Source organism: Vespula vulgaris, chromosome 8 (genome assembly GCF_905475345.1).
Source record: "Vespula vulgaris chromosome 8, iyVesVulg1.1, whole genome shotgun sequence".
Lineage (NCBI taxonomy): Eukaryota > Metazoa > Arthropoda > Insecta > Hymenoptera > Vespidae > Vespula > Vespula vulgaris.
The window spans coordinates 5,961,359-5,975,856 of NC_066593.1; the positions used below are offsets into that span (position 1 = coordinate 5,961,359).

At 33.6% G+C, this 14,498-nt stretch overlaps 1 protein-coding gene across 1 annotated transcript in view; it reads left to right on the forward strand.

Annotated features, from left to right (window-relative positions):
* Positions 1–14,498, forward strand: part of LOC127065547 (zwei Ig domain protein zig-8-like) — a 270,879-nt gene that overhangs the window by 116,744 nt on the left and 139,637 nt on the right. The window contains exon 3 of the mRNA XM_050998013.1: positions 14,118–14,328. Coding sequence (XP_050853970.1) covers positions 14,118–14,328 — 211 coding nt within the window. The remainder of the gene's footprint in view (positions 1–14,117; positions 14,329–14,498) is intronic.

A 14,498-nucleotide genomic window follows, 5' to 3' on the forward strand; every position in this document is an offset into this window, starting at 1 on the left:
ATCCATTTCTCGCGAAGCTCCGAACGTAATAAACAAACGGAAATTACATCGTCGGCGAGAACGCAAGAGACGAGAAACAAAAAGGTTATGGTGTAGTGGCACGAACGACGTTGGTATCAAAGCACCTACGAAGAATAAAAAAGAAAGAAAAAGAAAAAGAAAAAGAGAGAGAAAACGAGAAAAAGAAGAAAAGAGAAAGAAAACGAAAAAGATAAAGAAAAGGAGGAACGCGAGAACGAACGAAGGATCTCCTTGGTCTCTTTAAAGTAAAAAGAACATAAATGTATGTTCACCGAATCTTATTTAAATATATCTCTATCTTCGTTCCTCGTCGTCGTCGTCGTCGTCGTCGTCGTTGTCACTGTTTTACTCTTTTTGTCTCTTATCGCTTTTACTCGTCGTTTCGTAAGAAGAACCCGTATTTGGCATGCATCCGCCTTTTGGATTAAGCTTTAATCCCGAAGAAAGATAACATTGGTGTGGTTTCACAGTCTTTGGTATTTACTTCTTCCTGTACTACACCACTAAATCTGACTTTTTGGATACAATCCTATATATGCGATCTTGTAAGTACTATACATGTATTGTAATGTAAATTATACGACAAAGTACAGATAAAGTTACATAGGTATACAGTATCATACGATAGATAAGAGAAAATTTCTTCGTATATGCTAAGATGTTTTGTTTTATCCTATTTAATCTATCGAAAGAAAAGATCTTCTCGATGCATACTTTCGTTGTTTATTTTAAATAAACTTAATATCATATTTTGGCATGTACCTTCTATCTATCAGGTTATCTTTAATGATCGTATCATTATCTCTAGAATTATCTCTTAGATAATATCAGCCCGAACGATGTAACGTGCTTGAAATTTTTCAGCACTTTACAGGTATATAAATATACATCTACAGGATGTCCCGTTTATCTGGAAAAAATTTGAATATCTCGTGAGGGACTCGAGCTATTAAAAAAGTTCCTTTCACAGATTTTTTTTTATCTAAAGGAGCACATCGTGAAATGCCAATTTTTTTTTTGCAGATTGAATGGTGGATTAATTTTAAAGCCAATTTCATATTTCTTTTTTTTTTTATGGAATTATATATATACATATTTTTTTATAGTTCAATGCCATCTTTTGAGATCAATTCAACGACATGTCATGTAAGATCATTAATTATTATAAAATTGTAAAAATTATATTATAAATTTGTGAGTGTCTAAGGATTACTACTCTGTATCGTTGATTACCGGTTGCATATTGTTAACAAAAGTCGAGCTTTTTACGAAACAAACTTCGTTTACTCAAATCGGTAATTTAACAAGTATAAAGAAAGATAAAAATATATATATATATATGTTTGCCAATTTTTATTACTTCGTATATATTGACGACATTTACACAGTCATTCAATAATCTTCTCCCAAGTGATTGTGAGATAACATTGGAGTTTAACATTATCTCGTATTGAACTAAAATCGATATAACGATCGATGGAGATAGGAAAAGGCGATGATATAGATAACCAAGCAGGCACTCATGAAAAAGTTCGAATCACTGAGAATGTTCGTTGTAAATTACTTTCGGTATATTAAAAATCGACGATAGACCGATAAAAACTACCTGCTAGATTTATTCTTTGTACGAATTCATTCGATCGTTCAATGTTCATCGTTGCGTTAGATTCACAGAGGCAAACGAAAATGGCGAGATTCGTGGTTGGTAATTTAAAATTCAATTTTTTTTTTCGTTTTTTTCTCTTCTCTTCTCTTCTCTTCTTTCTCTTTTTTTCTGATCGTAGGAGAAAAGTTAATATTGAAGGAAAAATGTGAATTGAAGCTCGCTTAAATTTCATTTCGCAGAGATAAAAAAGACAAAAATATAATAAGAAGAAAATCGTCGGAAAGTAAGAACAATAGTGTTCTCTTCATCCGAAGAATCTTCACATCTCTCGTTGCTTATTTCATTAGGACGACCTTTACAACTTCAAAACGAGGAATTTTTTCCCTCCGATCTCATAGCTTTGTTTTATTCAAGAAATAGAAAAAGAAGAGAGAGAGAGAGAGAGAGAGAGAGAGAGAGATAGACAAAATGAGATGTATTCTTTTCGACAGGTAATTTTTGCTGTCGTCTTGAATTTACGCTTGCTTCGACACGCTCGCAAATCGTATCACCGTTCTTGCTATACGCCTCGCGAATATCAAAAAGTAAGAGAAAAAAGAAAGAAAGAGAAAAAAAAGAATAAGAAAGAAAGAAAGAAGGAAAGAAAACAGAGGAAGAAAGAGAGGAAGAAAAAGTTGCCAGCTGTCTTCGCCTGGATGCGTTCACCTTGAAGAAGAATAAACAAAACTCGAAACTCAATTTCTATCGTGCTATCAGCGAATTTCTATCATCCGACAGAAATGTTTTGCTGTAAATAACGGCACGTAAATAAGAAAGTAGTGCACGTATGTCGTCGTTATTTATAACTTATATGTTATTACTTTATACCGATTGACGCGAGTACACGTTCACGTTCACGCTTGATTCCTATCGAATCTTACAAATATTTTAAACAATTCTATTTCGTTTTGTGAAACTTCTTAAAATGTCGTCTATGTTCAAAAAATAAATACAAAAAAATAGAATACAGAAAAAAGATAAAATAACGTGAGATTGCGAAAAAATAAAAAAAGGAAACTTGCATTAATATTTCATGTAATATATTTTATCTAATATCTTATCTATTATTTAATTTAATATATAATATTATTGTATGATAATGTCAGATATAAAATGAAAGAAATATTAGATAATTGTCGTACGCGTTAAGAAGAAAATCGTGATTAATTACGTACTAATTGTTTCGCAAATATTCGAATTTCAATATTTAATCTGATATAATTTATCAAGATCCTAATTACGCAAGATGCACGATATATCTACATAGAATATAGTTCGTCGTACTTGGACTGCTGTTCGCAAACGTCGTCAGAATACTGGTACGTTGCTTGAGAGGAAAGTGATTAGCGCATTGTTGCAATTTGCTTGATATAGTCTCCCTAATGGATGCCCTATAGTACAGTATCGTTCGTAATCGTGATACGTTGGATGTTACACAGGAAGCCTATTTTATCGAAGAAAATAGCGATTCATTCTAAGCATGTTGTTCGATACTATTGGCCAATATACTAGGCAATGGCATTCAATCGCTTTTACTCCGTTCTATAACGTATTTCTTGTTTATCCTTTATACATTCGTTAGTCAAAGGATTCCTCTTCTAATCGATTAAGAAGAATTGCCCTATATATTCGCTATATAGGTATTTCATGTTTCTAATCATCATTGATAGAGAGTTCCGATCCATTTGTCGATTACAACCCTAATACCGTTGTCAGAATGAATAGATGGTATCGAATTTGGAAAGAGACGAGTTAGTTCTATCTCGTAAGAAAAATTATCGAGAAAAATCACGAATGGTTTCACGCTCTCTCCGATCGAATTCGATATAGAAAGAGAGAGAGAGAGAGAGAGAGAAAGAAAGAAAGAAAGAAAGAAAGAAAAGAGAAGTAGAAAATAGAAAAGAAAGAAATAGAGAGGAGAAAGATATGATGAAAGATTCGAGAAGACGTTTCCGTCTTCACGAGTTCCGTCTTGCTAACCTTTTATCGAGATGCATCGATCTATCTATCGTACCTTGGTATAATAACGAAGATAACAAAGAAGTAAAAGAGAGAGAGAGAGAGAGAGAAGAGATAGTTTGTTCGGACGTGTATCTCTTGATGTTTGTAAGAAAAGAAAGAGAATGGGTGTAACGATAGAGGCGAAGAGACACTGATAATAAAACGAAGTGAGAAAGAAATGAAAGGAGATAGATAGACCGAGCAAGAAAGTATCTAGTGTGAAAGATAGAAAGAAAGAAAAAAAAAGAAAAAGAAAGAAAGAAAGAAAGAAAGAGAAAGAGAGAGAGAGAGAGAGAGAGTGCATGTCCTACACGTACATACAGTAGATAGAACAAAATGGTGGAAAATTTTGGTCGGTAGTAAAACGTACACGCGGATCTGGCATTACGCCACGCAAACGAATATTGCCAATAAACTGCCAATCCAATTTACCTAGGCAGAAAATACTGGCGTTCACTTTTACGAGAACGAAGCAGCTAGAAACGATTCGCAAGCCGAACTCTTCTTTCACCTATCGATTGAACTCGCTCTTTTATTCTCTCTGTAGGGACTACGTCGTAGTCTCGTCTACCCTCGATCCTCTTCTTCGTACAACGTTCGTCTCTGATCCTGATCGTTCTTCCTCATTCTCATTCTCTATATATTTATCTATCTATCTATCTATCTATCCCTATATCTCTCTTCTTGCGAGAAGAGATCTCGATTTGTATTCCCTCGATAACGATTCAATGAAATGCAAATACCATATCGACTTTCGTCGATGCTTTCGGACAGTGTTTCGGGAATGATTAATCGAATCGATTTTCAATGATCAAACGATAGTACGTTCCTCTCGAGAATATCGATACTTCGTTCGTTCGTTCGTTCGTTCGTTCGTTCGTTCGTTCGTTCGTTCGTTCGTTCGTTCGTTCGTTCGTTCGTTCGTTCGTTCGTTCACTCGTTCGTTCGTCCGTTCGTTCGTTAGATGGAAATTACCTATCTAATCCGAGTCACGTTCATACGTGGACATTCAAAATTACATTACCCTACTCGTTGTCACTGTAATTATACAGCGTGTCTTAGAAAAAACTGCTGAATATGAGAATGAACTATTCGTGATCGCGGAATGAAAATAAAGATTTCCTTCTATCACGAGATTACTTAGCGATTTTCAAACGATATCATTAATAATGATTATTTAATTTAATTTTTTCCTTCTTAACGAGTAAATCTATTTCGTTCGCTTACACTGTTACTTTAATCTTTTTTCATAAGAAATTCGATTTATATCGCACGTATGTATCGACCGATTGTATTCGTAACTTTGTATAATTCTCATAATCATCAAGTTTCGATAAGAAGAATGTCGAAGTGATGTTGTTCATCTCATTCTTGAGTCTTGACTAACGTAACGTTTCTAAACTTCTATGGTGGATCTATAGAACCATGCTTGTGGTAGGTCCGGTATACTTTCATAAGCCTTTGTCCTGGGAACGATGAAGAAGACCTCGATGCTCGATAAGAATCCGTGACAGAGAGAACACTGTAGAGGAAACTATGCATCTCGAATGTATATACTAAGAGAAGAGCAAGCCCTGAGGATGGATCTACTGTAAAACGACAGCATTACGGAGACGTTCTCGTGCTCCCAAAGGAAAGACAGGGAGAGAGAAAGAGAGAGAGAGAGAACAAAAATTCACGAGTTTCGAAGAAGAAATCCTTTTGACGTTGACGCGTGGCTTTTGCCTCTCCTTTGGAATTTATTACCGATTACAGTGAAAAAGATACAAAGAGAGAGAGAGAGAGAGAGAGAGAGAGAGAGAGAGAGAGAGAGAGAGAGAGAGAGAGAGAGACATTGTATCTTAAAAAATATAAAATATGAATGACATGTAGGTAGTCGAGTTAATGTTGGAATTAATGTCGGATGGAAAATTGAAGAAGAGTACCATTTTTTTTTGTTAAAGGTCAAGGTCAATAAGATTTCATAGAAACGTTGAATACTCTATTTTCCACGACGTTCCTTAAATCTTAACAAAGGAGTAAGCGTATTAAAATATTTTTTGAACCATTTTAAAAGGCGTACAGTCCTGAAGAGAAAGAGTGTAGCTTTGTGACATCAACCGGACGTCATGACATACTTTAATGTGGTTCGTATTAATTAAGATCAAGGTTGCGGAAAATCGTTGAAAACGGTGTCAGGGTAACATTTTCTTTCCTTCTCTTTTAGGAAAGAGAATCTAAAAAGAGAAAGAGAGACGGAGAAAGAGAGAAAGAGAGAGAAATAAAAGAAAGAACAATCATCTTGCTAAGATTAGAGACGAGTATACTAACAACACAACGATTACCTTCTTTTATCTGGTAGTCAACTGAAACTTTGTCTTGACGATCTTTGAAATCCCAAGACGATGAGAAAAATCGTCTTCCACGGCAAGTAAACTTTTCTATTCAGATCGTTCGCATTGTCTCGAAATTTTTTAGATCGTTTTGCATGAATTGTTTTTTTCTCTCTCTCTCTCTCTCTCTCTCTCTCTCTCTCTCTCTCTCTCTCTCTCTCTCTCTCTCTCTCTCTCTCTATACATATATATAAATATATCTCTGTCTCTATCTTTCTCTTTCTTTTTCTTCATCAACACGTTTTTCTCATATCGACAACTTTGAATAGCCTCAGTCTAGATTTGCGTAGAAATATCTTCTACGGTATCAGTAAAGGTGAGGAAAAGCGGGGGAAAAGAGGAAAAAAATGCACAGATAATAAAAGTTTTATACCGGCGGGATTATTTGTTCTGTTTACTTATCGTACCATCTCTTTTCGTTCGTTTTCATCTTCGTTTCTATTCTCCCTTTCTCTCTCTCTCTCTCTCTCTCTCTCTCCTTTTTTCTCACTCATTCATTCTTCTTTATTTTCCAAGCTTTTTTCTTCCCTTTTTCTGTTTTTTCTTTCTTTTTTTTTTTCGTTTGCACGAGACCATTTTAGATTAATTAAGACTTTTCTTTCCGTCGATTGAGCAGCGTGATAACTTTTGAAACTGATGAATCGGCATTGCGATTATTTTCTCGATTTGTTTAACTTCTGGCCAACTTACCTCCGAATTCATTCCCCCTTAGCCACGTTGTATTGTATATTTGATTGGTTCGTATTCATCATCTTCGTCTCTCTTCCTCTCTCTCTCTCTCTCTCTCTCTCTCTCTCTCTCTCTCTCTCTTTCTCTGTCTTCCTTTTGGAGTTTTGGAACGGTAGAAATTCCAGAGAATTATTTCCCTTCATTCCTATAATCACCGAAGATATTTTACTCGAAAATATGATCGCGAGTTTATGAATAATACGAATGGAACGAACGATCATGAACCAGTGCCATTTGAAATATCTATGATTGTTCTATGCTCTTTTCTTATCGTCGTCAAATATCTCTTTTCATTTACTCGTTCTTTCGAAAATAACAGAGACAAAGAGAAAGGGAAGGGGTTAAGGAAGAAAATGAAGGCAAAAAAAAATAAAAAGAATAAAAGAAAGATCCTTCGATTTTCGAGATTCGGCTTGGGAATTCTTTCTTACGTAACGGGAAACGGTTTACTCTAACCAGAAGAGCTTGGCTCCACCGAAACCTTTTCCGCTCTCTACCCTAATTCCGAGTTAGAATTCTCTTTGAAGTGGTCCGTCGCCTATGGATATCCTCTACTCCTTCTTTTCCATCTTCCATAGTACCTTCTCTCCTACTCCCTCTTCTTTTCTACCATAGGACTACTTTATCTTTCCTTCTTGCAATAGAACTTGTTATTCCACCTAGCTAGATTCCTCTTAGAAAAGGATTCGAAGGGAATTACGTATCGTAGAAAAAAAAAATAAAAAGGCATTTCGCGCATGACCGAATTTGACATTCTTTTTCTTTCTGATATGGAACGAGTATATATGTAGTATATAGTAATATAGATATATAATATTATGTATCTCATTTATTATATTGTAATATCAATTTTATACATATATATATGTGTGTGTGTGTTGTTTATTGAAATTTATTTTGCAATATTAATTAGTAATATATATTTTTCTTTTCCTTTTTTTTTTTTGATCATGAATTTTTACAATTTATTTTTTGCTGTATTTATTTATACGTTTAATACATTTCGAATAGAACGAACGCGGCATACAATTTTTGTATTCTTCTTTTACTCCGTTATTCTTTTCCTCTTTTATTTAATCTTTTTTTGTTTTCTTTCTTTTCGTCATTTTCTCTAAGTGCGATTAAGTAAGTGTGATTAATTATATGCGACGATTAGAAACAGAGAATTGAGAAAAGGAAAAGAAACTTTTCGTACGTATCGAATGTGTAATAATTTTTTATTACATAGAAAATCATTATTACCATCATAATTACCGTCATCATATTTTACAAATATTTCTCATCGCTCAGATATATCTTTGTAATAAGTTTATAAATAAAAACGTTAGACGGAGCTTAATCAATCGATAATATTTCGTTGGATCGAGTAGGTTGTAATCACCTGGCTCAATGCTTCGTGTTAACGGGCAACATACTTACAAAAGGATTTCCGAACATTTATTTTCTGCACGTACGGGTGATCGATGAAAGAGAAACGGAAAGAACAGGATTGAGTAAAAGAAAGAAAAAAAAAGAAAAGGTGGTATTAGTTTCGTGTATAACAACTTCTACCATGTCGTCTATTCATTGTTCAAATATAAGATATTTGTGAGATCGACCAAATAGTTCTCACTGCACGAACTACTTTCGAAGTAATCCGCAAGATTTCTCTCTCTCTCTCTCTCTCTCTCTTTCTCTTTCTCTCCTCTCTCTTTCTCTCTGTCTCTCTTGCTCTCTTGTATTCATAGACATTCAATCAGGCGCTATTCCGTACGTCGCAGGAATTGAAAATGATTATACTTGGCGGTTGAGTGAACATCTTCTCGAAATTCGGAACCAGTCTTACATAAGTTACGCGACCAGGAGACTCGGATACTCACTTACTTGGATATTATTTCGAGAATATCATAAGATCTCTATCGCTCCTCTTGCATTTCTCATAACGTCTAATACCGGTCGGTAGCTTCAATTTTCAATCATGATTGATAAAATTCGTAATACGAAATATCTACCATATCATTAATCGTTTAAGAGGGTTGACAAATTATGATATTCCTTACGTTTAATTCCTGCGAATAAAATTGAGCGAAGTAATTTTTGATTAATATAGAGGTGAAAAGAAATTTCTTTGTATCTTTCTTTGACTAAGAACTTTTTTTTTTGATACGAAAGAAATGCAATTAATATTAAAAATATTTTGAGGCAAGTCTTTTTTAATTTGAAAAGGATCGATATGTACAAAACAATCCTCTGTGTGTGTGTGTGTGTGTGTGTGTGTGTGTGTGTGTGTGTGTGTGTGTGTGTGTAAGACAGCGTGTGTAAACGCGATTGGTATCGTTACGGTTATGGTTATAGATTCTGTCTAACTCGAGGACGTTTTCACGGCGGACGAGTTAAGCATACTGATGGAAACCATCAAGTGCGGTATTATAGAAGATTTTAAAGAAAGGCATTAGAAGGAATGACGCTCTTACGAAAGCTTCTTGGATCCTGGATGATGAATACGCCGCAGCAGCAGCTGCGTTGAAATTAGTTTTGTTTTTGGAGAAGGATAACGTCCCTCAAAGCTTGCGCTAAAGTCGGGCAGACGCGTTCATTTTCCAACCTAAAATAAAAAGCCCAAACTCGTTACGCGGTAAAAACAATAACTTCGAAATAGTGATTAGTGGAGTATAAAGAAATGCTTGAATTCATTATAAATCGCTACCATTTTCTTCATCTCGTTATAGATATAGTTATCGACTTTTACTAAAATTCACTTTTGACCGTACGTAGAATTAATAGGTCATTTGAAAATTTGACGGGAAAATCAATTTTCAGAAATAAATGGTTTATGTCATTGTGCTTTTACATACGTACTAGGAAAAATCGATCATATATGCTTTTTGTCTGAAAAAAGAAAAATAGTGCCAATATTGGAACGACGATATACATATGCACGAATTTTCTGTTAGACTTTTAAAATTATAAAAATAAATTGTAAATATATTTATGATTAAAAGGAAAAAAGAAAGAAAGAAAGAAAATATGAATTATTATTTTATACTGTAAAATAAATTTCAACAAACGACATCAATTTTTAGTTTTTATATTATATCGTTATGTGGAATTCGTAAGCAATTAAGAGTAGTCACAATTTTTGAAAAAGAACGTATGAAATATGTATGAATGAACAAATCGCATAATAACTTGTATTTCTTAATTTGAATACAAAAAACGTTTTTGAAAACGACGTGAAATATAAATGAAACAATCGCGTAGTATTTTCATCTTTTTAATTTGAATACAAAAACAAGATATTTTTTAAAGCATCGGACGACGGTCTAACATACGATTAAATTATTTTCAATAATATAGTCGTATCTTATACGCTGTTGTAGAAATGATGGCAATGTTAGACGACACAAGCAAATGCACGTACATATATAGGCGTCTTTCGTTTCTCGTATATTTCTCGAAATACTCAGACGAAAAGCGTTGCCGGTGCACAGAAATTACATGCAAATTGGTAGAACATGGCGAGACAGTACGTACTAACAAAACCATAACAGCAAGAATCGTCCTAATAAATAGTTAAATATACTTATATGCATACATGCTGTATGCATACGTGAACAACCATATGTAAATAAATAAATATATTCTCAGTTGGGCGTTGAATAAAAGAAGATTATTTTCCATGATTTTTCGTATTTTTTCTGGAATTTTCTCGAAATTTTGACTTCTTCTTTCGTCACGAAAAAAACTTTGAAAATTATCACGAATGTATCGGTTTTTGTTATCTCTTTTTTTTTCTTTTTTGAAATAAAAGAGACATCGTTGTTTAATCAGTTAATTGATATCTCGAGGAAAGCAAACGTGAGTACTGACTTAATTCATTTCTAATCTATTTCTTTAAAAATAGTGAGATATTTGAAGAAATATGTACATACTTATAAATGAGAAATATTAGGACACGGAAGACAGAAGAGAGAACATTTTATTAACAGAAGTCAGGAAGAGATGATATAAGACTTCAGTATTTTATCACTTCGCAGTGTCTAATTACATTTTCGTGAGGACTTTCTTAATTAACTGATTAAAAGCGATAGAGATCAACGAGAAAAATGGCTTGTTAAAGACATAATTAATTTTCCATGTATATATCAAGGTATATAACGACCAAAAATATTATAGATATTCGTAACTTATTATTAAAAGTTATATTCGAATATATATATTCGAATGTTATAAATCGATATTATAGATAGTATAGACAAGCTTAACTTTTTCATTGTTACGAACGATATATAGGAAATCACATAATGAAATATCACGTTGCTCGAAAAAGTTTTTCGACTCGCGACTATTGTCACTGAGCTTTTCATCCTGCTCATTCGATTTTTTAGACTCTTAAACAAAAAGAAATTTACGTGATTTCTGTACTAGTAAATTTTAAACATTGGAAATTCTATATCGATAATAATTAACCATCGGAAAAGGTACATATGATATTTGCTTTTGAATAGAGATCGTGATACTATTTTAATCGAGAACATTTGATTAAATGCACGTTTGTAGATATAAATATATGTATTCGTTAGACCAATGAATTCAATGCCGAATGCTATATCTTGGTTTTATTTTATTTCCAAATGATATTATTAATTATAACGCCTATCTATAGAGAAAATTCAATTAATTTCGATAAATAGGAATCGGTAAATTATCAATACATAATTCTCATATACACTTATACTTGTTTTATGTGTATCTTATCAAATAATTTATATACTGATCGTTTATGGAATATGTTAAAATTATGTTCTTAGTGTTAAGCAATAATATTTTAATCGATAGTTTTTCTTATCGTTGTATATTTAATCAATTATACATTACATATGTATATTATACATATATTACATATAAACGTATAGACAAATAGCATGGTATATTATATCTATGTTTAATCATTTAATCAAATGAGATCGATCGTTGTTAGATCTATTCGTAATACCTACACATATATTTAAAACACAAAGTTAAATTTTTTTCTTTGTTTTTTTTTTAAGAAATATCGTCTTATTCGATCAGAAATCCAAACAACCACCTAATCGGTTTTCCCTTTGATATATCTGTGCTCGTCGAGAGAGAAGGGTCTATATCTGATGCCCATGAGGCATCATCCGTTCATGATTATCCAAGCAATCGTAATAATCGATGTGGTATGCGTTTATGACATAGACACCGAGCAATGCCGATCATTGTCCAATGTTAATCACGACGATATCGAATTGGTCGATTCGTCATGAATAATTATTTTGTTTGATATGTGCATACATATATCACCTTCATTTCACTTTCGCGTTGAATCTCGATCGGAATAGAAATGAACGTACAATAACCCGTAATGATCGATACCTGTTCGTTACAAAAATTGAAAAAAAAAAAAAGAAAAAGAACAAAGCAAAGAAACGAGAAGATCGATAAATTACGGGTAAAATGTACGAGAGATAATGCGATGAGATATAATTACGTTACGATCGATTTTATCTTGTATACAATTTATTTTTCGATGAAATCCTCAGGATTTACAAATTTACAAAATTCACCGAAATTTTCCGTGAAGAAATGAGAAGAGAAATTTACGGGCTCTTTCAGCACTTAAGTTGAATGGCTTGTTGGATCTTCGAAAGATTTATCGTTGTACGTTTAAACACGTCGGTACGTTCCGCCCTTTATGTTGTTATTTACATCCGCGGCTTTGCTGCTCCTCGAGGACGCCCGTTTACTTATGAGAGACACGCATTAGTTGCCAGTAGGTCAACCGACGTCGTACGAGAAGGATCTTGGAAGAAAAAGAGAGAGCTCTTTCTTAGACAGGAATTTCTTGTTCATTTTTATATCTTTTGGTAAGTTTATCTGTTTTACAATACTTATTCAAAGACTCCATTCGATAAAGTCTCTTCACTATTTGATATGGTATATTATTAAAAAGATTTTTTTTATATCTTTGAGACAATTTTTATCAAATAGCGTATATTGATCGATCGATCGATCGATTGATTGATTTATTACGATTATTATTAATTTCTATTTCTTTTTTGTTACATCATCTAATCTATATGTCTGTTTAATTAAATTAATAAATACATTTTTAATAAATGCGTTTAAATTAATCCGTTTAAACAAATCTCGTTTATTAGCTTTTAAGACGAACATTTATACAGCGTAATAGTATTATGTTATCGGATTCGACGATCGCAATATATTTATGTAATCAAAGGGTATCGATTGAAATAAATTTTGAACGATGACCAGATCGATCGATCCTTCGTACGATCGATAATTGCTAGAAGATCCATCAAATGACTGCCGAGTTCGAACAGAGACTTCTCAAATATCCACGAGAATCCCATAGACGCTTTTGATCACACATATTGGATTCACTTAGCGGTTCTAGAAGCTTGCATAAGGAACTCAATTTCCAACGTGACATTCATGGTCAATCGATGAGGATCGGAGCTTGGTAGGAGCGATCAATCCGTTTGATACAAGCCGCTTGCTACTCTCGCTCGTTTAGATTAGCATTACTGCTGCTGAACTCCGAGTTCTCATTCTCTCTCTCTCTCTCTCTCTCTCTCTCTCTCTCTCTCTCTCTCTCTCTCTCTCTCTCTCTCTCTCTCTCTCTCTCTCTTTCTCTTCTATTTTGCGGTGATCCTGCAATGCTGGAATTAGCCTGTGGCCGTTTGTACAACGCGAAATCACACGCCAGAACGTTCGTTAGAACTTCACAAAGTTCATTAAAATCCAGACGATTTTTCCTCGATATCACATTTCTTTTTATTTTGAATAATCGCTAAGTCGTATCAATGTCATTATAAATTTCAATACATCAACGAACAACAAAGCGTTATAACTGCGATCAATATCGACCTTCGTTTACAGTTTGTTTACATTGAAACAAAGGCATCTAGGTTGTTTCGAACATCTTTTATTTTAATAAACTTCAATTTCGTTAAAATTAATTTCGATATACCATCGAAACGGTTGTGTTTTATTTACGGCTTTATCACGTTCACCTTTTAAACTAGCTTACTTACGTATACGCGTTATAATCACACATACGTTGTATATTACAATTACGGAGATATAAGTTTCGTACGAAGTTATCTTTAAGTTTCGAAGTATGTTTATTCTTAATGGAAATGTCACCTTTTATAAAATATACATATGGAAATACTTTTCAAAACTATTTATGTACTTAATTATTACGCATATATAAGCATATAAAAGAAACGTATTATTATCTTCCAAGATTTAAGAAAAACAAAGAAAAGAAGAGAGATAATGTTTAACGTTGTCTAATCTAGTATACGTTTACTTCACAGGTATCCTGGATGCGGAAAAGGGATATGCATATCCTTAGCGCCGGGATCCTTATGTATACCTCAGATCTGAGGTTCCTAGTGATTCATCCGGAAAATTCTGAGAACTGGACGTTGCAGATCAAATCGCCTCAAGAACGAGACTCCGGAGTTTACGAGTGCCAGGTCAGCACCGAGCCAAAAATGTCGTTGAACTATACTCTCAACGTCGTCGGTGAGTGAATTTTCAATTATTCAAGTTTGTCACAATGAGCGTTCCGTTGATTTTTCCCGATGTAATTATTCCAATCAATTTTACGAATTTTTTCGTCGACTTCTTCGTAATCATGAACATGGGGATCATCGAACAACGATTATCGTCGATTAATATGTTTATTATTTACG